This window comes from Myotis yumanensis, unplaced genomic scaffold (genome assembly GCF_028538775.1).
Source record: "Myotis yumanensis isolate MYYU_CA2020_CCGP unplaced genomic scaffold, mMyoYum1.0.hap1 SCAF_5, whole genome shotgun sequence".
NCBI lineage: Eukaryota > Metazoa > Chordata > Mammalia > Chiroptera > Vespertilionidae > Myotis > Myotis yumanensis.
The window spans coordinates 71,522,254-71,548,553 of NW_027223756.1; the positions used below are offsets into that span (position 1 = coordinate 71,522,254).

The 26,300-nt window shown below is 37.4% G+C and overlaps 1 protein-coding gene and 1 pseudogene across 1 annotated transcript in view; both read right to left on the reverse strand.

The window, feature by feature from the left end:
• Nucleotides 1-3,391: 3,391 nt before the first annotated feature.
• The window catches only part of HPGD (15-hydroxyprostaglandin dehydrogenase), a 32,051-nt gene continuing 9,142 nt past the window's right edge, over nucleotides 3,392-26,300 (reverse strand). The window contains exons 4-7 of the mRNA XM_070415484.1: nucleotides 23,469-23,565; nucleotides 10,435-10,511; nucleotides 7,315-7,478; nucleotides 3,392-6,313 (exon numbers count right to left, since the gene is read on the reverse strand). Of these exons, the coding sequence (XP_070271585.1) occupies nucleotides 6,175-6,313; nucleotides 7,315-7,478; nucleotides 10,435-10,511; nucleotides 23,469-23,565 (477 nt within the window). The 3' untranslated portion in view covers nucleotides 3,392-6,174. The remainder of the gene's footprint in view (nucleotides 6,314-7,314; nucleotides 7,479-10,434; nucleotides 10,512-23,468; nucleotides 23,566-26,300) is intronic.
• LOC139011779 (keratin, type I cytoskeletal 18 pseudogene) lies at nucleotides 13,026-14,645 on the reverse strand (annotated as a pseudogene).

A 26,300-nucleotide genomic window follows, 5' to 3' on the forward strand; every position in this document is an offset into this window, starting at 1 on the left:
TCATATTTCTCTCATGCTGTTTTTCTGTATGGTCCATCTCCCTTTTCTTTTTTTGTTTCAGTTTAGATATTTTTAATTTACTGCTAGGGATTGTGTAAAAAGTTAGAGAAGCTTTGGATGATAATTTTTCTCCAGAGAAGGTTTCATTGGCTTATGGCAGACAAGTAAAATAGTGGTACATCAGTTAAATCTAATAAGGAATTAAGTTCATTTGAGCCTGGGTTTCAGTCTCTGTAAAGCCTGGTCTCTATTTCTGGTTTGCCCTTACTTGTAAAGTACAGCTTTTTGGGGGCCACAAATGAAAGCCTGGGAGATTTTCTATTGCCTCACAATCATAAAGGACACGTCATTATTTTTTCTCCCTCACATGTAATCTGATGAGAGCTATGCTTAGTTTTTCCAGTCTCTTAGCAGCCACCTTATACTTAGCTTGTCTGCCTCTCAAACCTAGCTGCTTATGGAGTGTTGAATGGCCTGTAGTGAACCTGGTCCAGATCTTTCTTTTCTGTAGTTCTTTTCTCTAGATAATCTTTTTCTCTCAAATTCTGATGTTTTAGTAGTCCTAAACTCCAATCCCCACCCCCAGCCATATAACACTTTAATACTGTTTTATTCTACTGCTCTGCAATTTAGTAGTCATGCTATGCTAGTTTCTCATCATCTCCATGAATTTAAAAATTGGCCTCAGTGGAAAAGTACCAAAAACACTACAATCATTTTGGTGAGTTTCTCTTTTCACCAATGTCTCGGTCTCTCAAATTCTGATTGCCTGGGTGGCTTTCCTATGCCATCAATGAGATTTTTTGCATTGACCAAGCTTTTTTAGGTTTGTTTTTATCTCTTCCTTCCTTTCCTCCCTCCCTTCCTCCTTCCCTTCCTTCCTTCCTCCCTCCCTTCTTTCCTTCCTCCCTCCCTCCCTTCCTTCCTTCCTTCCTTCCTTCCTTCCTTCCTTCCTTCCTTCCTTCCTTCCTTCCTTCCCTCCCAAGAAAGCCAGAAGCCACTTAATAATTTTTATGTTATTAAACATGCTCTATTTTAAATGTCTTTTTTTCTGTTTTAGGCTTTTTCACCTTTTTTCCTGTAATATCTTTGTTTTCAGAGCCTTCCTGCATCAGCTAGCAATTGCTGCATTATAAAGAACCCATACAATAGTGGGTTAAGACAACTATTTATCTCACAGCTCTGTGGGCTGGCAATTTGGGCTGGGCTCAGCTGAGCCATTAGTTCTGTTGTTGTGAGTCAGCCTTGGCTAATCTCCTATGGGGCTCACTCAGTCCCTGCTGCTGGCTGCTGGGTTGGCTAGGAACTGGCAAATAAAAAGTGTTTTGGTTCTTCTCTATGTGGTCTCTCACCCATCAGCAGGCTCTCCTCATGCATGTTCATGAGGTGGCAGGATTTCAAGCACAAAAGCAGACACATGCATACAAAAGCTTCTTCAGAAACCACCCACTATTGATTCTCCTGCATTGTTTTGACAAAAGAGGTTACAAGGCCAGCCCATATTCAAGATAGGGAGAAATAAACTCCACCTCTTGTTTGGAAAAGCTAAAAAGAACGGTTGTCATATTTTTAATCTATAACACTTGCTAAAGTCGTCATGAATTCTAATATTAAATCTCTTGTACTTTTGTACAGGGTGTCCCCAAAACATATATACACACTTTAACAGCTGAAGGCTCAATTGATGTTTCTTTCTTTTCAGCCAGACTAACCTTTAAACAAAGGAGATTCATCCTAAAATGCTACTGGAAGTTTGAAAATGCAGTTGAAGTACAAACACTGCCTTTATAATTATTCAAAGTATGTATACATTTTGGGGGAAACACCCCCAAAATGTATACACACTTTGAAAGCTGATAACTCAATTTTCACTCCGTTTCAGGTTTAACTGATTAAATAATGGCTGAAGCCAGAATAAGCTTTGAACACAGAAAATTTATCCACTAGACTATTTTATGGGGATACATAAACGATAAAGCTTATGGTACAAAACCAGCTATAATTGACGAATTGAGGGCCCACAAATATCAAACAAAATCATTGTTGATGTTTGCAATTCCATTGCTTCACAGTACCAGCAGGGCCTGGACCAGAACAGTCATTGATTTGAAAACAGGAATTGACAAAAAAAAAAAAAAAAATATATATATATATATATATTCATTTCTGTAGATTATTTTAAATTTGAAAATGAACTATATGCTGATAAACACTGACTTTATAATCATTCAAAATGTGTATACATTTTTTTGGACACTCTATATATTAATAGTCTCATCCACTGAGAATAATGATAGCTTTTTTCCTTTCCAATTTTTACATTGCCATTTCCTTTCATTGCCTGATTGCACTTAATAGACCATCCTATACAATTTCAAGTGAAAGCAGTCTATGTCGTCATGAGAACCGTATAGGAAGACCTCAATGTTTACAACAGAGCTCTGTGGCTGTAACCACCCCTCCTCTTGATTTTCTTTTCCTTTCTACAGTTTCCTTCTGCAACTTTGTCTGGGGGCAGTGTGTGCAAGTAGCTCACCATGTCTGCATGTTCTGGATTGCAATCCTTTGTGTTTCTCGAATAAATAATTTTCAGCGATGGAATACCTAATTATTTCTGTTTTCCAGTTGACAGTGGGTTGTATCATCATTCCATATTTGGCTCTTTAGTTCTCTTCTAATATTTTTTTAAAAAAATGTTTTAAAATTGATTTTAGAGAGAGAGGAAGGGAGAGGGCTAGAGAGATAGAAAAATCAATGAGAGAGAAACACAGATTGGCTGCCTCCTGCACATCCCCTACCGGGGATTGAGCCTGCAACCTGGCATGTGCCCTGAGGGGGAATCAAACCAGGAACCCCTTGTTTCATGGGTCAATGCTCGATCACTGAGCCACACTGGACAGGCTCTAATACTTTTGTAACCAATACGTTCTTTCAGACTTCAGTGCCATTTTCCAGATCAGTCCTTAATCAATATGTCTCTGCACTAATATTTACATAAGACACCCTATACTAAAACTTGTGTATATATAAATTTTGCCCAAAAATTGTTCAGTAATTATTTGTTGAATGAGTGGATATAAGTGTGTCAGTCTTATTTGAAAACTGGGAATAGGGAATAGTTTAATGGTTCAAAGTTAAACTTACAAAACCCTATTAAAATTTACTGTAACTATATGCTGATGGTGTAATTTTAGTAAGAAGAACTAGAAGTGGTGCTAATAAGTTTGAATGGAACTATAGGATTAAAATGGTAACAGTCAGAAATTCAGAAATGAAGGCTATCTAGAGGCAGTGATTGCAGTCAATGTTAAAACAAGTAGCTTTTGAACCCTTTTCACTTGGGCCCACAATAAGAAATATATTTTACATTGAGAATGAGCACTAACATATATGCATGAGATGCTTGCTGCATTTTTTATTCATTTTCTTCTGTCATATCCCATCCAATGTGATACATACAATTTGAAAAACATTGATCTAGGCATATTATAGGAACCACGGTAGTCTGTGAAAATTTATCTAAAGGATTAAGGCATAACTAATCCTTTATTCACTCTGTCTTCCTCTACAGAGGCTATCTCTGGTTTTTGTTCAGGTAACGGCAGCCTAATTTTCCTCTTGAAAATTATCCCTCTCCTTTTCTTAGTCCATAGGATGCAAGTCAATTTCCTGCCCATGTTCCGTGTTCCCCAGCACCCTCCAGTTCTACCAGCTCTGGGGAAGGCATGTCATTTGGTATCTCTCTGACTACACGAATGTCTCAGTAATCTGCACATAAACTAAGAAAGGCCAATGAGCTCTGTTGCCAAAAACAGGCTCTTGTTTTGCCAGTTTGGAGGTTGGAGAGAATCCGGCTGTAGCTCCTGGAAGCATCATATGAAGAAAGCTGCCTAGGAGGGAAGCCAACAAGAGGACAGAGATGGAGGACCGATGACATCACTTGTGACCTTAGATCCAATCACCTTTTCCAGGGCACCAGTAAATGTGCCTTTTGAAATTCTAATGTAAGAAAAAAGCTACCCATCAAATGATATTTAGTATGGGAATGACTTTAGATTTTATTAAAAATGTACATTTTCAGACCTGTTCTGTGTCCTAAATTTATGAATAAATAAAGCATAGATGGAAATCATTGACATCATCACTTGTATCTTAAATGGTATTATAAGTATCTAAGACTATTGTTATATTGAAAAAAAAATAGGTTTGTTGGACATTTCAATGTCAATAGCGAATCTCAATCTTTTTTCAGTTCCCACACATTTTTAGTTTTGCTGCTCTGCGAGCCCTACTTCATTTATAGGGAAAAGACATTTGAAAAACACATATTATTCACATTAGGATTTTCACTGAAAAATACAATTAAAGGAACTAACCCTCCCCCCAATTTAATATTTACTTTTTTCTCGACCAGCATATAGAGATATCATATAACATTATTGATTTATTTAAAGCTATTTCTAGAAGATAAATTTTAATGTAAAAGAACTTTTTAAAATATAAATCACATTTTTTTAGTTCTACTCAGTTGTAAATGTCTGCATAGTTTATTAATTGAAAAAAATTAAAAATCAAAGTACAAAGTATACTGAAGGCTGCCAATACAAAGAATTATCCATGAATGAAAAGCTTAAGCTACAGCTTTAAACATTACAGTGGAAAAATACATACAAAAGTGACACACCACATATAGTACCCACGTTATTCACTGATTGGTCACTGCCATAATGTACAAATAAGGTTGTGCTAATTATACAATTTATCTCTATTAGACAGTCACTGATGTTCATTTCTCGGTGGTTTTTGAAATACATTATGTGAAGATCTAGACAACAGTTACTCATATTCAAATTCCCTTTTAAAAGTGAAGGCAACTTGTTCTCTATGGCAGAATTAAAACAGAGCAAGATATGGCAACACTCCAGGATCTCCAGGAAATATTTATTAATCTCAGGTGGATAAATTCTGTTCCAAGCTGGGAGCTCTGGAGTTAGCAGACACAGTGAATCACTCATACAACATTTACATTTTGTATTTTGTATAAGTTATAAGAGGAAAGGATTGAGTTAGAAATCTTGTGCTTTCACTATTATTAGCTTTAATTATTGCTTGTGAAAAGGGTTACCCAAAGCAGGTGCACTTAATGATCCAATCTTAAAAAACCTGACAGGGAAAACAGAAATACACCACAGCTATTTTTACCTCTTGTGATTATGGCTCTGAGCATACAAAAACATTTACAGTGGAAGCTGCAACAAATTGGCTTCTTCTGCATCGCTATACATAGAACACTAAGTAACTTCTGGAGATGAGAGGGCAAAAAAAAGTTTCATTAAAAGGAAGGCACTTCTGAAATTAGTAAAAATAAATGAGAAGTAATCTGAAAAAAAATTACATCTGTATTTGTTTTTTTAATAAGTGTATCTTAAATATAACATTTTAGGAGCACTATCTTTTCTGCTGTAGCTATTACAAATTTCATTCCTGAGATTTTTGGACTCAATTAAAATTTTTAAAGTAAGCAAAGAGGGAAAAACCGCTTTTCCCAGATGGGAAGCTGAACTGTGAATCAACAACTCAGCCAGTTACATTCTGTCATTTTTCATGCATCAGCTTTTCATTTAGGATTGTATGCACACTGTAACTTACTTCTTAACTGCTGCCAAATATGCCACAACTTTAAAAGCTGACATGTTCAGCTGAAAGCTGGTATATAAATAAAAGTTATTGTTACTAAAAATTTGCCATTGTCAGTAGCCTCCCTCTTTTAAAATGCTAATATTGAAACAAAAAGAGGCATGTTTTTTACATATGGTTTGATTTAAATAACAATTCAAGTATCCCCTTTAAAATGATGTTCTGAAAAACAATATTTATGAACCACAAATTTAAACACATTTTTTGAAAAGCAGAATATTCCTTGAATATCCTTTGTTTTAATCATTACCTAGACCATAACGATCAAAATCTAGCTTTGGTTCACATCATATTTTTGACAGTCCCCAATTTTTTTTTATATATTTAACTAATCATTTAGAAAAAAATTAACATGAAATGCATGAAGCGAAGTGTCATACAATAACATTTCACTTTGAAAGTTATATTCAAATGAAGATATGGTCTGAATATAAGTCACTTGTGCTTATTTTCAGTTATGGCGGATATAGAAGATGTTCACTGAGTTTTTACAGGAAGTGGAGTTGCATCATAGTCTTGAAAATGAACTCCCTTAGAATATGTGATCTTCATAATTGCGCCATTTAAAGCATCATCTTCAATGAGTGTTATTAATCCATCGGCGATTGTTGATGGGCTAAAAGGAAAGGAAACACTGGTGTTTTAAACTAAAGATGAAGGCATAATTTTCACTTCAGTTTTTAGTTACTTTTGAAGAATTTACTACTTTTAACAGCTTCCTGATAAACATTTTTTATTTTTTATTCAATTAGATATTAACTAAGTTATATGATAAATTAACTAGTAGATTTCCAATCCTAATCTGCTATCATGTTGACAGGAAGGATTTATGAATTTATATTTATTATTTACACTGACAAAATTATTATTTTCTCATCTTTATTCTACCAGCACATGTTAGACTTATCAGACAGAAATGTTATTGGAGTAAAAATAGAAAGAATTATAGCTGACATTAATTGCATGTCTGTTATTGAATCTGTTGCTGTTTTAAGTACTTTACATGGATCAACTTATTTGTGGACTTTCAAAAGTCCCCTAAGTTTGTTTTAATATTATCCCCATTTTACATGTGAGAAAACTGAGTTTGATGGAGAAGTTCATGGTCAGAAGTGGAGTCAGGATCTGATCCCAGATGGTCTGATTCCATCAGCATGATAGCAATGACTTTGTACTGTGAAATCTGACTGCTCTAATTCAGACATCGTTCACCAAACACGTGTTGATCCATTGTTTAGTATAAAAATGATTGCAGTTAGGGGGCCATATGAAATTTCACAAAGGGTATAAGTAAATATGGCTTGGAATTTAGGCCAATAAGGAATCACTGCTTCCAAAGATAACTAAACATCACCTTTTTACACTATATCTGATGGTGGCTGAAGGTATTAATAATGCATTGTCTATATCTTAACGCAAAATTCATAATGTAGAAACACAGTCTATTCAGAAACCCAGAAAAGATATTTTCTTTCACAGAGTATGCCAAAGCCAAACTTTGAAGTTTGCATTCGTTTCTCAACTTTAAAACTTTATTCCCCCTCCCCCTTTTTATTGCTTATATGTAGATAGTACTTTGCTCCATCAAATAAAAAAGATAGGTATAGCTTTACTCACTCCAAAATCCCATAGTATTTCATCATATCTTTGATGTGGTATGCATATTCCATAAATTGTCCCATGTTTTCTTCTTTTTCAATGGTTTCAAGGATGGGCGTATTGACAAAGCCTGGGCAAATGGCGTTGATTCTCACACCACTGTTCATAAGATTAGCAGCCATCTGCCAATTGGAAGAGGAAAGTTTCAGGTTTCAGTAGTCTTGCAAATGCACAGCATAGGACAGACTGATAATTAAAGCTATTCAAAGGCTCTGATGTGAAAAATACTAGTCAGATATCCTTGTGGCTTTATAACAACGCCAATATTAAAGTTGGTTCATAGCAGAAGGTAAAAGAATATGTATCTAAAGTGTTGAATTAATTCCGGAAAGCCTCACCTATTTAAATTTTTTAAATGAATATTACTGGAAAACTCTTGAAAATACTTAATTATCTAAACTGCTCTTATCTAGTGAAGACTGCCAGAATCTGAAGGTAAGAAGCTGAGGCTTAAACTTAATATCCCAAGTTTTCTTTCAAAGATTAGGGCTGAATAACAGAATAGTTGCTTAAATAATACTGTTAGTGGAAAGTGTTAAGACTTTGATTGATTCTAAAGATACTCTTCATTATCTAGAAGACAAATTTAAGTATTTTCAGACTATCTTTGGCTTAATTTTCACCCCACTGATGTATTGGAACTAGCTGTAAAACAAAATGTAGTTATTTGGGGATTCCATTTGCTTACTTGGCAAAATTAATCTGTAACCCCCCAATTCCCTGGGGCTTTCAGGGTAATGTGGACAAGCCACAGAGCAGGGAGAAACTTGAATTGCCCAATGCCAATGTTCCAACTGAGGTTCAAGAGAATAATACTCTGTTTTCTTGTTTTAGTTCTTCTAACTGTAAACAGGTCTCCTTTTCACAGTGCATTTAGTCCATGTTTTTCTTATCGTTGTGCGTTTTGTTTGTGATTTTGCTATTTAACATGCCCCTTTGCCCAAGCATAGTGCTGAATTGATGTCAGTGTTCCCAAGCAGGCCTTACCGAGAAAATACGTGTGTTAAATAAGCTTCACTCAAGCGTGAGGTATAAGTCCTGTTGGCCATGAGTTCAACATCAATACAATACATAGTAAATAAGGTATCTTTAAACAGAAATTCACATAAAACTTTCCACAGAAATTAACATATGTATTAATTGACCAAAATGTTGTGACCAGAGGCTCCAAGGAAATGCTAATTCAGTGATTAAAAGTGATTTTATAGACCATAACTATCAGAAATAAGAGTTGACTGTATAAGTTCCCAGTCTTGCAATTGTAAATATGAGATTTCTGGTCTTTGAGGTCTATTTTGATTTTTAATACCTTTATGTGTTCATTCAAAAGTTGAGTTAAAGATTAAGCCTTTGGAAATTAAATTTCCAGTGAATTTAAATTAAGATTGTGGGAGTTTCTTATCTTTTCTGATGAACATTTACTGGTCACACATCTGTTTTCTTTATCCTAGTATTTTTTCTGTTGTTAATATTTTTCTCTTCATCTGTCTGGACTCTATTTCTCATCTAGACTAACCACTGCAGAGGCCTCCCAATTTCCTCATCTCTTCTACATGTGTCCTCTCAACATATTTTCTAACTAGCAGTCAGAATGGTCTTGTTGAAATGGAAATCTGATCTTTTCACTCCTGTGTGTAAAAAATACATTGATGGCTTCACTTTCAATAAAATCTAAGCTCATTACTACCCATAAGACCCTCTCGGTCTGGCTCTTGCTTACATCTTTAGTCATTTCTCATCCTACTTTCCCTTGCTCATCTAGCTTCATCCAAGCTACCTTTTTCCCAGTTATTATGAAAGGAAAGCATTCCCATTTTACATTGTCTTTTTTTAAAAAATTTATTTCAGAGAGGAAGGGAGAGGGAGAGATAGAAACATCAATGATGAGAGAGAATCATTGATTGGCTACCTCCTGCATGCCCCAAACTAGAGATTGAGCCGGCAACCCAGGCATATGCCCTGACTGGGAATCAAACCGTGACCTCCTGGTTCATAGGTCAATGCTCAACCACTGAGCCATGTCAGCTGGGCCCCTTTTACATTATCAATGCATGTGGTCAATTAGGTCTAAAAAATTTTTTTAAAGCTGTGTACACTTTACACGCTAGGGCTCCATGGAGACATCATCCTTCACTACTCTACCCAGTGAATTCCTGCCCCACCCCTTCTGTCCACCCTTATGCTCTCACTCAGTGACAGGTAATGGCTGAAGCATACTGCAAATTCTCTTTAAGGAAAGTTGAAGTTAATACTTTTTAGATTTGGAGTCAATTTTAAAATTAAAAACTATCTTCCCATTATGTAGTCTTAGAATATTTTTCAATAACACATCTACGTTCAGAATCTACTTCATTTTAAAATGATCTATTCTTACCCTAACTCAGTGGTTCTCAACCTTCTGGCCCTTTAAATACAGTTCCTCATGTTGTGACCCAACCATAAAATTATTTTCGTTGCTACTTCATAACTGCAATGTTGCTACTGTTATGAATCGTAATGTAAATATCTGACATGCAAGATGGTCTTTTGAAATTATGGTTTGACCCTGTGAAAGGGTCGTTTGACCACCAAAGGGGTCACGACCCACAGGTTGAGAACCGCTGCAAATGGTTTGGTTCAGTGGATGGAGCGCCGCCCTGCAGACTGAAAAGTTCCAGGTTCGATTCTGGCCAGGGGCACATGCCCAGGTTGTGGCTGGATCCCCAGTAGGGGGGTGCAGGAGGTGGCCAATCAATGATTCTCTCTCATCATTGATGTTTCTCTCTCTCTCTCCCTCTCCCTTCCTCTCTAAAATCAATAAATATATTTTTAAAAAATGATCTATTCTTCATTTGGTCCTTTATGTGATCTAAAACTATTTTTTTTTTTTTTAAGAATTTGGGATTTTATTGCCTTTTAACATCATTTCATTTTACAATCCAATCTGAATATCAGGACTAAAACTATTTTTTTATAATAAAGACTGAACTATAATATTCTTACTTTACTCAGATGCACTGAATTCTAACTTATTCCCCTCGACTGTATAGAACATATGTACAGAGAGAAAGAGAGATATTGTGGTTGTTACATCCTCACCGCTGCTGAGCGTGTGAATCCAACTATGCCATGCTTTGAAGCGCAATAAACAGGCTGTTGTGCAACTGGCATGAGTCCTAAAACGAACAACAAATTTAAACAATTTTATTAAACAATAAGCAGATGAAACCCAATAATAGCTATGCAAAGGAATAATTTGTGCCTGTTCATTTTAAAATTAGTCTAGAAAATACACTGAAATAATCACCAGACAGCTTTGTAGAACTCACTAGTCTTATCATGGTCACTCCTTCCATGATCTCTATCTACTGCACTGCCCAGAACGCACTTCAGTAAGTTATAGCTGAAGGATGCAATCAAAAGCGATATATAACTTTTCCTGTTTCCCTGACTTTCTGTCAAGAGAAGTCAATATTATCTAAAACTTATAATCATCTTTAAATCCAGTAAATTACAATCTCATTTTCAGTCTTTAAGTCTGGATTTTTAAAAGTACAGAGTCCACATTTTTAAAGGTTTCCAAATGGCTGAAGAGGCTTAAATTGCTGAAATGGAATTTGGAGAATCTATGGTTTTAATTCATTTCCTTTCATAATCATGTACAGAATTCAAACAATATTAGAATTTGTTTCACTTTCCACATGCAGGCAATAGGAACTAATCAAAAACATAATTAAATTCATGGTCTGGAGAAAAAGCAGTACTCTAGTATGTATAGCATCTTTTCTCCCCTACCTCCTAGTCCAATTCTCCCCTCCCCTCCAATAAAACAGCAAGAAAAACTCATTTTACTATAGTAACTATTACTATCAAGCCTATCTCTCAGAATTGTCAATTCTCCATCTAATCAACAGTAAGGCTTTTAACTACAGCTGTCTGTATATTTCAATTTTTATCTAATTTCTTGAAGTAACTCATTTTCACATTTTTCAAATTCATGATTTCTGAGTCAAGAAACAGTGATCCCTGATTACTCTAATGATATTACTACCAAAAGTCATTGCTAATAACGCTCAATTATTCTGCGGAGGCGTGCTCCTCTCCACCCAGCTAACTAGTCCCAGAGCACCACCAATCAGTTGAGCATGTTGTGCCAAAGTTCAGCAGTAAATGCAGACCTTAACCACTCCTGGGGTGCCTGCCAAGAGCAATTTAAATCCCGAGAATGATAATTCACACACTGTGCATCCGCCCGGCGATCTCAAAGTACTGGAACAGGTAGTTCCCTTCTTGTTTTGTTTTGCTTGTAGGTTACGTAAATGTGTAAGTTGCTTTACGTTCGGCAAGATCAGTCGACAAGAAGTCACGATGCCTGCCCAGTGTATACAGGTGTATTAGGAGTTGAGACGGAGGCAATAAATAGTTGCACCAGGCATTGCCGCTCCTTGTTCTTTGAAGTGGGTTGCTGTTTTACCCTCTCCTTAAGTGTTTCTCGGACAGAGGCAGTGTGGTTGTGGGATGGTGTTCACGGACTGCAGGAAATGCAGAGTGAACCTGCATCAGCGATAAGCTGGTCGACACGGCCACAAAAAGCACAGGGATGCTGTGCATAAATGTTGTCAAAGTTGAATTTGGAATGAATTTCTGTTACGTAAGTGGAGCTACTGAACTTCTGAACCCAAGCTAGTTCAAAGAGTCGCAAACGTACAATATATCAAATACTGTTATGTTGTTTCTGTTTAAGAAGCAAGCCAGCACAAGGCATATTCTTTCCTTTAAAGGTAGAACGGAGCGTGCAACCAGAAAGAGAAGGAATTTGCATGTTTAAAATGCCACCTGGTTTTATGAATCTTGTTGTAACATTTCGATGACATTTTCACTGCTGTCCTGCAAAAACATTTACTCTTGCATTGTTTCCCTTTTTGATATTAGACAGATCAAAAGCTGCATAATTAATTTCAGATGTGCAGAAATTGTGCATCCTTTTCTCTTTATATTTTTTGCAGCTTTATTAAGGTATAATTGACATACAATATAGGTTTTGACGTATGTGGACACCCATGAAACCACAACCACAATCAAGATAATAGACATACATATCCATTTTCTAAGTTTCCTGATGTCCCTTTGTCATCTCTTCCTCCCGCCTTTCCCCTCCCCCTAGGCCACCACCGATCTGCTGCTTTGTGCCACAATAGATTCGTTTGCTTTTTCTGGAAGTTTACGTAAATGTAATCATATAGTGAAACTCTTTTTTGTCTGACTTCTTCCACTCAGGATAATAATTTTGAAATTCATCCATGTGGCAGTGTGTATCAATAGCTCATTTTTCTTTTCTGAATAGTCTTTCACTGTAAAGTTAAACTTATCAATTGTATATACATTCACCTGCTGATGGATATGTGGGATCTTTCCAGTTTGGGGATATTATAAATAATAAAAATAATTCTACTTTTCAATTATTTTATTTAGGCAAGTTGCAATTAATTTAGTTAAATAGAGAGCTTTTCTTTATCTCCACAATACAAGTAGATGTTAACTGTTGCTTCTTTTTTTAAAAAATATATTTTATTGATTTTTTACAGAGAGGAAGGGAGAGAGATAGAGAGTTAGAAACATTGATGAGAGAGAAACATCGATCAGCTGCCTCCTGCACACCCCCTACTGGGGATGTGCCCGCAACCCAGGTACATGCCCTTGACCAGAATCGAACCTGGAACCTTTCAGTCCGCAGGCCGACGCTCTATCCACTGAGCCAAACCGGTTTCGGCAACTGTTGCTTCTTATATGTCCAATAGGTAGGATGAGTTAGTGATCTGCAATGTTTTTCCCCTACCTTCCAAATGACTTTCTTTCCCAACCCCCCAATAATATAAACTTTTTCTTGGCCTCCTGCTCCCCCAAGGGGTGCCCCACATCTGCTGCCTTAACACCTCAGAACTTTGGTGTCCTTGACCTCAGACACCACTTTGCCACCCACAATTCTGTGGGTGCTGGTCTTTTGGATGGCCCTGTATAGAGTTGCTGTTGTCCAGGGCATCACCAAGATCAAAGTCCTCCTCTTATTTCAGCAGGTGCTGGTTGGTGGTGCTCTCGGCCTCCAGCTTGACCTTGTTTAGCAGGGCCTCATACTCCTGGGCCTGGTGCTGCCCCTCCACCCGTGGCTGGGCCAGGTCTGACTTCAGCTGCAGCAGGATCCCAGTGAGCTGTCCATCTGCATGGCATAGCCCATCTCCACCTCCCCCAGGCTGTTCTCCAAGCTGGTTTTCAGATTTCTTATCAAGTCCAAGTTGACCTCCAAGGACTGGACCATATGTCTCAGCTCCTTGACTATCATCTCAGCAGCTCCTATGTCAGTGGTCTGTGAGGTGACCACTGTGGTGCTTGCCTCAATCAGCTGGGACCAGCACTTGTCTGGATCCTCTTGGTTCTTCTGAGCCAGCTCTTCATACTGGGCCCAGATATCTGCCATGATCTTGCTGAGGTCCTGAGATTTGGGGGCATCCAACTCCATGGTCAACCCAGGTTGTCAATCTGGTTTTGTAGACCATTTACTTCCTCCTTGTGGTTCTTCTTCATGAAGAGTAGCTGCTCCTTGAGAGCCTCGATCTCTGTCTCCAGCTGCAGCCGAGTGATATTGACGCCGTCAACCACACTGCCTTTGAAGCCCATTGATGTCACTCTCCACAGACCAGTGCGTGGCCAACTCCATCTCATACTTGAGCCTGAAGTCATCAGCAGCAAGATGGGCATTGTCAATATGTAGAGTAATGTGGGCCTTGTCCACTGATCTTGCAAAGATCTGAGCCTTTGGGTCCTCGATGGTCTTGAAATAATGCCCCCAGGCTCTGACTTGGGGTCCCTTCTTTTCCAGGTGTTCCCAGATTTTGCTCTCTAGTCTCTGATATTCAGCCTTCAGACTCCTCACCCTCTCCAGGTAGGAGGCCAGGCGTTCATTCAGGCATTTTGCATAGACTCCTTCTCACTCTGGATGACCCCTATACCTTCCAGATCCCTGACATCCCTGAAGCCAAGCTCCCAGGCCCCCACCCGCGCCACATGCTGGTAGAGTGGGACACAGAAATCTGGGAGCCTGAGCCCCCAGCACCTGCATAGACACTCGACAAGCTGCTGGCTGGCTGGGCCCGATGGCTTGGCACTAACTGCACAGAGCTCAGGGTCCAGTAGTTTGTGGAGAAGCTGGAGCAGGTGCTGCAGCTCATGTTGTTCAGGGAGGAAGGTGAGAGGTCCAAGCAGCTCAACTGACTTTCAATTGAGAGATTTACTATCTACCTCAGTCTGCTGCTTTAAAAAGGTATATTAAACAGAGGAAGAAAAACTCTTTCTCAAGCCTTTATTCAAGCCAGATCAACTGTATCAAAAATTTTAGTTAGGTGAAAAATTTTCAGAAATAAAACATTTTTCTATTGGTTCTTAAAACATTTTTTTTCTTTATAAGTATAGCATTATTGTTATTGTGGTTTAGTTTCAGTATTGGTTCACCATACTTCTATTACTTACCTTAAACCCACACACCAAAATATAACGTTTCTATGCGCTTCAAACAAAATGTGTTCTGATGCTGTAATAAGGGTCAACATGGAGAATTGTGCTAAGTGTGCCAAGTGTGCATGGTATGGATTCTGGGGACACTATTCATGTGGTAGTTTGCATAAATAGCACCCCCTAATGTGTGTGGTTTACAATCTTCACAACTATACACAGCAGTCCTCTATGGTAGGGGAAAGTGACTAAGCAAAAGAGACTGAGAAAATGTGAAGGGATTAAGAAAAAAAACACAAAACACCTCACAGACCCAGACAATAGTATGGTGATTACCAGAGGGAAAAGAGGGATGGGGGGAGGTAGAAGAGAATAAAGGAGGATAAGCAGTAACAGAAGGAGACTTGACTTCGGGTGGTGAACACACAATTCAATATACATATGATGTATTATAGAACTGTACATTTTGAAACCTATATAATTTTATTAACCAATGTCACCCCAATAAACTTTACCAGAATGTTGCTTCTTATAATATTTAGTCATTTAAAAATGTTCTCTTAATCGAGTTTATCAAGAGGGATTATAGCACAGTGTTTTGGACTTCGGGTGTCAGACTGGCTGAATTCAAATCCTGATTCTACCACAATGAGCTATGTTAGCTTTCGAGGGGTAACTGCTGTGTACCACTGTGTTTTTCTTCTGTGAACTAGAGTAGGAATAGTAATTACTGTTGAGTCTTGCTTGAGATAATTTACATAAAATGCTGAAATGAGGGCCTGGAAAATAATAAGCATTACTATTTGCTATTCTTTTTTATAAAAATATAAATTAAAGTTCAACATTTTCCCTTAAAATGAAACATCTTAAAGTACTGTTTTATTGACTTATTTACCTATTTATCCACCTTGTACCTTCTTATGAAAATGTATCTTTTGCACTAAAATGCCACTAAAATCTGGTAGAGAATCCTAACTTGGAATAGTTTCTGGATCTTGACAAGCTGTGGACTGTTGCTTATCCTAGTTCAAGAGGATTTATAGAAGTGCATTTATCTAAGATCTATGTATAGTACTTCTCAAGTACAAAATATAATGAAGTAAGATTTAAATATACTCTATTGAAATGTGTAAAACCAATGGGAGGACCCCCAGGTGCAGGGGTAGGGTAGCATTTGATTGGTTGAACAGCCAGATCAACCCTATCCAACTTTAGAGAAGGTTTGCCAGTAGAATGACACAGGACCAATTAGTTACTGGAATTAATTTGGGTTTTTAAAATCTTGCAAATTAATTCCCATATGCACAGGGAACTTATTTGTCTTACTATTAAAGTACTTAAGAGTAACAACAAAGCAAAGGATTGTGACAATGAGAAAGTAGTCTCTAAAGAAATGTCATTTTGTTTAATGTTATGAGAAATCTTTTATTTGTGCTTAAAAATGAATAACTTATATTTAAAAAGTACACATTTTTCAATACTTATTCTAGGCCCACCATTGTGCAAGTTTACTTATAGACCTGTATAAAGGCTTTCAAACTATAACATGTCTAATTAGTAACAGGTGTTTGTCTATCATAACTATAGATTTAGAAAAAAAAAATCCATTGAGTGAGGATTCGACCCATAAAACAGAGACATATTTTCTATAACCGCTCAGGTTAATAACACCAAATAGCCACAGACTGATGAGATAATTATAAAAAAAATTAAATGCCTGGAAATTACATATGAAATTATAGAAGAAATAAGGAAGTCATTTAGAAAAATAAAACATAATTTACATTTCCATATTTGTTTTTCCATCTTTAATATTCTTTCTACCCATACTTAAAAGAGATAACTTTAATCCCTACATCTCATACAAGATAAAAGCTCAAAAAATTATCTTAAAAACTGAAATCTGCTCAGATAAGGCAAGTGTACTATATCATCATTTTCTTTTAAATAAATAGAAGCGCTGTAAAATAGACTATGTAGAAGTGCTAAAGAAATTCAACTTAGAAAAATAAGTTGAGAATCTAAGGATACCGATCTTTCCCTGACAACTCAAACTCAGCAGCAGTGCCAGAAAGCAGAAATCTGAATTCCTCACATTTCTTTACCATCCAAAAAACCCTCCCACAAACACAAAACTGTCTACCCATCTTTCTGTTTTTCACTATCACTTCTCTAATATGAGGGGAAAAAGGGGAACTACTGAAAATCTATTCATCAATGTTCGTGCAGAAAGCTGACCAAAGTAACTGGTGGACTTCCCCATTATGTGATTTTCCCACATGACAGGACATGTTATCTGATGCTGCCTTCACCCTCAATCACATGTTTACCATAACAAGTAAGGTCTGAAGTGTGACTTGACATAAAAAGTGACATCAACTTTCATGAAACTACATCTTCTATAATTAAAATCTTTCCAGAAAGATAACTTTAAGAATTAACATTGTTAATTCTCAGAAAATTCCTCCTAATGTTCCACCAAAATCCACCTACTTAAAAATTCAGTCATTGCCTATGCTGAGATGAGCTCCTAGCCACTCAAAAAGATCCCTCTGCAAACTGGAGGCTGGCTCTGCAAAGTGTGGTCCAAGGACCAGAATCAGAATTTCAGGAGTAGAATTTTAGGACCCACTCCCAGACCTACCGAGTCAGAATCCGCATACAAAGTCCTTAGGTAACATTTATGCAGGTTAAATCCTAGAAGATATTACCTAGTAGTCTTTTCATTCCCCAGGCTAGGAAACTACATCATTTATCCATTCCTCAAAAGGTCAATTTATAACTATTTAATCGTTCTTATTTATTCCTTCTGGCCTGTCTTCTTAATAATTTTATGCCATAAGACTACAAAGTGAACACCACGGAGAACTGTGCCAGGACTAAGCAAGAAAGGTAGCTCACATATTTGTAATAGTTGGCATCTGACCAATTAAGATCCAGAAATATAGGCTTATTCATCCATGTTATACCCTAAAATATAGCAAATAAAGTCACTTTTATTACGACTGCTAATTCTCACCACATTTTCCAAGTTATGAAGCTTGTTTGATAGTAGTTGTTCAACTATACAGGTACTGAAGATTTTTAAATTGACCTCTATTAAAGGGACTTGAAAAGTTAAATGGGATATCACAGAGCCAATAGTTTATCATAAAGCCTGGAACTTGGCAGTTGTTAACTCTGTTAGGCCCCATGCCTTGTATCAAGCATATTTGCAGAGGTGGAACCACATGATTTTTTAAATTTTAGCCTAGATTTGAAGGAGGTGATCAATGTTTTTTTGCCTGAAAATTCTGGTCTGTTGTGACATTTCAGGCCATGGGAGTCCCAGCACCTTGCAACTCAATGTCCTGTTTCTCTTTAAATGGACCGTGCTATGCTATTTCATTCTGCCATATTGATACAAGATACTGATTATACAGCTTTTGGTGTGGAAAAAGTAAGTAAGGAGGGGACTTACTTTTATGCCCCCTCCTCCTTTTTTTTTTTTCCTGTAAATGCTCAACATATGTTTGATTAACCTGAATTTGTTACATAAAGTAGTAATTTTAGCACTTCCACCTTAACACAAACTGCAAGCTAATGATATGATCTATAATAATGAAAGCATAACATGTTAATTAGACTGGATGTCCTTCTGGATGTCCTTTCGGTTGACCTTCTGGACGAAGCCAGGGCTTTGAGGGAAGCCTTGTCCTGGATGCCAGAGGGAAGACAGTGCCCACAGCCGAAGGAAGGAAGGCCCACTCTTGCACGAATTTCGTGCATCGAGCCTCTAGTTTTAGATAACACTTATAGTGCAAGTGAGTATGTCCCTGCATTGATATTTAAGACATGCTAAAAAAAATATAATTTTCAAGTGTTTTCTTGAGATTCTAATGTTTTCAGCTCAGAGTAAATAGGATTTCATGGGATCTCCCACAAAATGCCACTAAGTGACTTAAAGGCACAGAGGATGCCCCCCCAAATAACAAGACCTCAGTAGCTGAGTATGTAGGCAGATGGAAGCAGGATTATAAACAGATTCCTTTTCCTGCAACACCTACTTTGTCCTTCATACCGATTTTAGCAACTAAGTATTTAAGAAGCATATTTGACTCTTATGGAATGTTTTATGGGAACACAGACATTTAATTATCTGCATTAAACTGGCTTCACTCTTTCCTGTTGTTCCTTCCAACTTTTTCTCTTTTGATAGCTAAGGATGAACGTGGCAGAATGAGTGCAGGTTTATATATTATGTTTACAAATAAAAACTCGTATGGAAACGTCTATGTGGTTAACAATGATCAGAACAACTTCTGGGCCTCCAGACTGGAGCACACCCTCCCCTCAACATGCTGAGGAATCACTCTCCACTTTAACGACTCCTATGTTTGTTAAACTTATTAATTGCATTTGATAGGTTTGCTCTGCGTCAGTGGTCATTACTCATTAACTTCTCTGCCCAAACCAGTGTGTCAAGGTTTTTACTATGACAGTGAAGGACTCCACTGAGTCTATGCAAGAGATCATAACGATAGGCTGGTTGAGTTGAATGTAACCCACTGCTATGCCTTTAATAGAGTGAGTGGGGGGTGGAGGGGTGGGGGTGGGGGTGGGGAGGAAGGGCATAAGGATGAGGACAGGACAAGTCTATGAGGAAGGAACGTTTGGAAAACCAAAGGAAGCAACCACTGGAAATACTTTTTCTACAATTTTGTCAATTATACCTCAATAAAGCTGGGTGAAAAACAATTTGACTCTAGAACTTCTCAAAGACTTTTTTTGGTTGGCTGACCTCTACCAACATGCTATGACTGCAAGGGTATAAAATTGTTGATGACATTTCTGAGGAAAGTGTGCAGCCAGAGAGGCCCACACTTATCTTCTGCTATTATAACATTCTGCATTTTTGTCAAACTAATCTCATTATGGAAAGAATAGAAGCTCTTGGTGAGTGGACAGAACACAAGATAATACGTTTTAATATTCTCTCTGAGATGAGGGCACCTTAGTGACAAAGCCCTGGGTGGGCAGAGAGGTAGCAGAGGCTGTCCAGGTTGGCCACCGACAACAGGAAACTGTAAATGCACCGGGTATGGAGGCCAAGCATCAAGAAGGGAGGGTGCCTCCGTTCATACTGATGAAGCTACTGAATCAAGTAGAAGAGACAAAGATACACTGTTTATAATGATTTCAAATATTGGCTCTCAGATAGGTAAGAAGAGAATTAACACCCAGGGGTGGGTAGTATGATAAACCAAGCTCTTAGCCAAGGGGACCTCTAATTGTAATCCCCAAATTGCTCTTCTCCATGGCATGTTTTGACTTGAGAATTTGGTAAGCTCCTCAAATGACTTTAGGGCTTTACTCTGTGTGTTAAATGGGGCACAAATTTAAGATTCCACTGAAGGTTTAGTAACATAATTGTAAAAGGAAAGCAGTGGCTCACATACACTAACAGTATTTGACAATCCCCGTTCACCACATTCTGGCCAGTCAGGAGTATTTGATCCGATAGCTAACATATTAAATTTTATTTTCATTTGCAGCATCATGATTACTCATGACACTGACCATTTATTCCTGTTTATTAGCTGTTTTGTCCTATCTGTTCTGTGAATTGTAGGTTTATGTTTTTGCCCTTTAATTTAAAATATAGAGGTTTATTGTCAGTTATATTAACTCATTATATATTAATAATTTTTCACTTTTATTTTTAATCTGAAATATTTGCTCCACAAGAAAGATCCATAGACCCAAGGAATTTTTATTGTTAATAAATATATCTCACTGATATATCAATAATACGTTAAAAATATATTAAAGCAGTGCCCAAGAGACCTGAAGATACTAGCAAATTATACTGGCTTAATCACATTGTAAGAATTATTTTTTTAATTTCTTTTTTTTTCATGGGCTAAGATGGACATGGTAAGAGAGATTAACAGACGCACCATAGATAGAAGAGTTAGATAATTCAGATAAGACATGAGGTCTTTTATCAGGCTGCTTACACATGAATTCCAGCTCTGCTGCTTCCTAGAGGTTAAACACTATTGCAAGAAACTTAAAGTCTCCTGCCAAGGTTCCCTCATCCACAAAATGGCGATTATGAAATCTACTTCACGGGATTGTTGTGAATATTAAATGAGATCATTGCATACACAATATTTGAACTAGTATCATGGAAGCAGGGAGTACTCAATGAATGTTCTTATTGGATAAAAGGCAGTATTACATTGCATTTCTCTATCTATGGTCTTTAGGGAAGGAAACCTCCTCTATGGTACAGAATGTCATCCAGAGAGTCCTAAATTGATCCAACCCGAGGCCTTCCAGCCTTCCTAAGAAGACATCAGTGCCTCCAGTGACACAGGGCAAGGGGCTTCCTGGATAGTGCTCCAGGTTTAAGCTTTGCTAGCCCTCCCAGCTGCAGAGAGAGAGAGTCCATGCAATTGTCTCTTGACCACCACCCAAGTTTATTCACATTTATATTTTAAATAAAAATTAAATAGTTCTTGTTAATTTTCCTATCATTCATGTATTTCTTTCTTATGGCTTTATTTTTAAATCATGTAGATTTAGTCTTGACAATTTACCTTTAAGGTTTCAGCCTCCCAAAAACTGAAATTTGGTCCTTCCTTCTTGAGGCCAAATATTTTACATATTGCTCGTGCTCTGACCTCTTAATCTAGCCTTAGAATTGAAATTTGTAGATGTTATATTAGGAATAACAGCCAGATTATCCTGAAAAAATTATAGAATTAGGTCTATAATAACTTTAAGGATGCCATTTTGTCCTTAAGAGACCTTCTAAAGGAGATTCCTAAGTCTCCACTGGTGGCAGGTTTTGGTGGTTTAAGGACTGTCTATTCCCAGAGGAATGAGGAAAATGCTGACAATCAGACACAGGTGTGGTCTTTGGTACCTCCGAACCTGGCTACCCAGATATTATTGGAGCTAGGAGGTGGGGACAAGGTCCGAGGGCACCTACTGTGAAATGACCACACGAACGGAAACCAACCAGATAATTTAAGAAAGTCTCACTATTTGCGGACATGAATAGTTTAGACTTGCTGTCACTATTGGTCATACTTCTAAAACTTCATAATAACTCTTGAACTAGTTAAGAACCATTCATTTCTTTTCTAGAACTTTAAAAGTAAGGGATCTGGCTAAGTAGCTCCAAAAGTTCCTGCTGATGGTTGATAGCTACTTTCGAGTAACATGATACCAGCTGATAGTAAATCCTACTGCCCTGAGTAAAGCAGTTTGGATTGCACGTGGTGATAGAGACTATTAACTGTCTACTGGAATCTCCTCTACCTCAGGCACACAACTAGACTGCATTTCCCAGACTCTCTTGTAGTTAGATGAGCCGTGAGAGCAAATCCAGACCGGAATGTGAGCAAAAGTGAAGTTTGCCATCACTGGGTGGGGAGGGGGGAAGCAGAAGGGGGGAGGGGGGGTCCAAAAGAGCAGCTACACCTCCTCAGTGTTCTCATTCTATTGGAGAGGAGTCCACCAATGCTACAGTAACCTTGAAGGCTCCATAGTGAAGACAGAGCTTCTGCCAGCCTTGTTTTCCAAATGACTGCATACTGCAGAGGTTCCCTGCAACAAGAACCTCACCCTGGGCTGAGTATTCTATATTTAGGCCACTATGTGGGATAGTTATTTATTAAGTCCATTTATTATAGCAGATTAGCATTGAAGGGTGGCAGACTAGGCCACCCCCAAGTATGCCACTTTGGCATAAGGATTATGTTGAGGTTAAAAGACTTGAAAAACAACAGGTGCAAGAAAGGCACTTGGACCCCCCCTTTCTTCCAGAAAGCAGGAGTTAAAAATCCAATGTAAAAATGCCCTGTCTAAACAAGGAAGAAAGAAACATTTTTATCACCAGAGACCAGGAATCAAGGCCAAGAGAAATCTGTACAAGCAGACGTTGTTAAAAGAAAATAACTCTTATATTCCTGTAGCCTTCCTGTATACTTTAGTTACGTTTCCACAATTGATTCCCTTTGTTCAACCTTGTTTATAAACACTTAGGACTAGCCACTTCTTTGAGTCTTCATTTTCCATTGGAGGTTCCCATGTACCTGTAAACATCTGTATGTTTTTCTCCAGTGAATCTATTTCATGTCAGCTTAATTCTCATGCCTAGCTAGAGACCTTAAGAAAGGAGAGGTAAAGTTTGGCCTCCCGGCAGCATATCTCAACCACTACTTCTGCCATATTTTAAAACTCCACGCTCTTATTAAAATCACATAGAGGTACCTTAAGTTCTCTTTGTACTTTTCACTTTGCCAAAGGTGCTTTCACATGTATTACTGATCAGGAATCTCACAGTAATCATTGAAAAACAGTAACCCTGGGAAAATATACTTGTGTGTGTGTGTGTGTTTAAAGAGTACTTCAGTAAGATAACTTAAGAAGTCACAATTTAAAATAATAGAAGTAAACATACAGTTCAAACGTTTGATATGCAATAGAAAATTCCATAGAGCCATTAATAAAACAAACAAAAATTAAACAAAGTTTCAATTTCAAACCCGAGATGATAGTAAATATACTTTGAAGATTTACTTCTGTGGTCCAAATCACCAGTAAGAAATTATTACTAACAAAACAAGTGTCCTTACCTGCCAAAGATGACATATTGATAATGATGCCGCCTTCACCTCCATTTTGCTTACTCATGTAATCCAAACCAAGATAGGTTCCACTGATGACAGAAACCTAACCCAAGGGCATGAATGGGAAAAGCAACACAGACATTACACTCTGTCATATACTCATACACCAATATATTTATTACTATCCCAGGCAGAGTTCAACAACTGTTATCGATGAAGGGTTTTGAAATGGCTTTTTTAAAAAAAAGCTAGTCATTGACTTGAATTCGCTTTGGTTTGCATAAAGTTGTGGAGCTTATCACATCTCTGCAAAGTTTCACTTAGTTGCCCAATCTGAGAGTTTATGATAAAGATTGTAACCCTATGGTGTTTTGTCAACATTAACTCAATGTTCAGCATCATCAAGAATTCTATATATTCTTTTTTCTTTTCTAAAGATTGGATAACAAAATTCATTTACCTTTATTAGAAACATATGGTCCTCATGCCCGGGGAGTCTGCATTCATCTGCTCTGTTTAATTCCCTTGGATCTTGCAGTATATGATAGTGGATTCCCTTAATTTCCACTATTATATATCACAAGATCTAAGAAAACAAAAACTCTAATTTGCATTGTATCTACTTTCCCCTCAGGTAATACAGAAGAAGGTGATCTCCCAGCTTTAGTGTAGACACTGATTAATCTAATTCAGCCATGGAAATCCCATTCTCCTTGCCAGAGACTGGTTTAGGAGATGGCATGTGACCCATTTCTGGCCAGTAAGACCTGAGGGGCAGCCGGCTGGAGGGGAGTGAAGGGGCTGGGTTGGGGAAGGGTGGTAGAAGAAGATGCTCACAGAAAAATTTTTGATACTTTTAAGAAAACCAGAAAGAAATGATTATATTACTCCTTTTCCATTGCTTTCTATAGGTGCGATGGCGAGCATCCTCATAATGAAACCAGAATAAAGGATGGCAGGTGGAAGAGTAGATAAGAAACTGGATCCTGAAATGCAACATCCAACAGTCCTGACGCTACAACCCTGTTGTGTGAGGTCACATAACCTTTATCCAGTTTGAATGGGAGATTTTGTTACTTGGGACACACAGTCTTCAGTAATGTCTGTCACTTAATTGTGTTCATCGCAGTGTACAAGTGTGCTTTTGCTGGTTTACTCTGCTTCACTGCTCATTGCCATCGGTAGATACCCTTTCTGTTTTATTCTAATATTGAAGAGTTCACCACTACTCAAAGCAATTTGTGATGTGAAACTTATATTGGAAATCCTTTTTTCCCTTTTAAGAACTTCTCTCCCTTCCAACTCAGATTTCGAAAAGGTGGAAATTTTCTTTTGGCATCTTAATGCCTACTTTTTTCATTCCTTATAATACTGCAAAGAAAATGATGGCAATAATGAGTCTGGAACTGAGGGCACAGATTACTGTTTACCTTCTTTTAATTTAAAAAAGTCCTTTGGGAGTTTTTTGAAAAGTGTTCGGAGCTGCCTCTCTACCTAACAGGAGTTTAGAACAAAAAAGTAAATTGAAGATTTTATTCACTTAAGCCATGTGTCAGTTTGATATTAAGTAGGCTTAGGGATAATGAGTAAAATCTCCACATGATTCCCTTTAAAATGGAAACACAGAACATGAATGGTTTATATAAGAAGGAAAAACTGTGGATGGCTGAAATGACTGAAGTTAGTTAGATGCTGCTCGCTTTTGCCCAAGTCTGCAGCATGTCGGAACAGAATTTCTGTTTATGCATATTGGCACTATGCTTTTTCTCAGGTATTTACACTCTGCTGACACCCTACGTTTGTGTTTTCAACATCTACAAGATGCAACCAGCTAGAAAAGTTGGGAATGTGTAAGCTTTATTGTATTTTTTTTTTTTTTAAGCAAGATTGATTCCCACGTCCTTGGTGGAGGAGGAGCACAAAGGGTAATTTTCCTATCCATTGTCAGGATATGAACTGAGTAGCTTTTCAAATGGCAACACTCTTGGGCTAAATCTACATGACAAGGTCTAATGCTTTGCCTTTCAGGTTCTTGTCTTTTCTCTAGTCCAGTTCTCAAGAAATATAGTAATATATATGATCTTTCTTTTTTTCCCCTGAAATCCTTTTTCATAGTCAATATTTTTCCAGTTTTGCTTGTTTAGGTGGTAAATATTGTCTTCCCCCTTGCAGAAATTACTTTCAATTTAGCCAGTTCTGCCTAACTATGATAGTAGTTCAACTGGATCTTTAGGTATTACAGAGTAGTAATAATAGAAAGTAGTTACTAATTTAATTGGTAATCAACATCTTGGTAAGCAAGAAAAGGGAGTACATTTGACAACAATATTTCTATCCATTTCTTCAACTCTTCATTTTGAGGTAGAGTAGGAGAGAGGAACCCAATTCACATAGAAATGAGACAGTGAGAAAGGAAGAAAATGTAGATTTTTTATACTTTGGAGAAGAAAGGCAATTTATTGAGTGAATACTTTGTAGTAGCACTGTGCTGGATGTGTCATACATATCATGGCTTATTTAAGCTAGAGGCTATCTTTATTCTTTCACAAACCGGGAAATTCAAGATCAGAGAAATAAAAGTTCACGAATTCCAAATTCAGGACTGAAATGTAGTTTTAACTAATTCTAAATGTATACCCTTTCCAAGTTCAAGTTTTGTATTTCTGAAAAGAAAATCACCAGCAGTAGCCATCTATTTTGTTTCATTTTTATTTAAATATACCAAGGGATTCAATATATGCTAGTTACATGTCCAAATTAGATTACAAATCCCACTTGTGTGAGGATTAATTTTTTAGGTTTATCAAAGCTTCAGAATGTACAATAAGTACATTACAG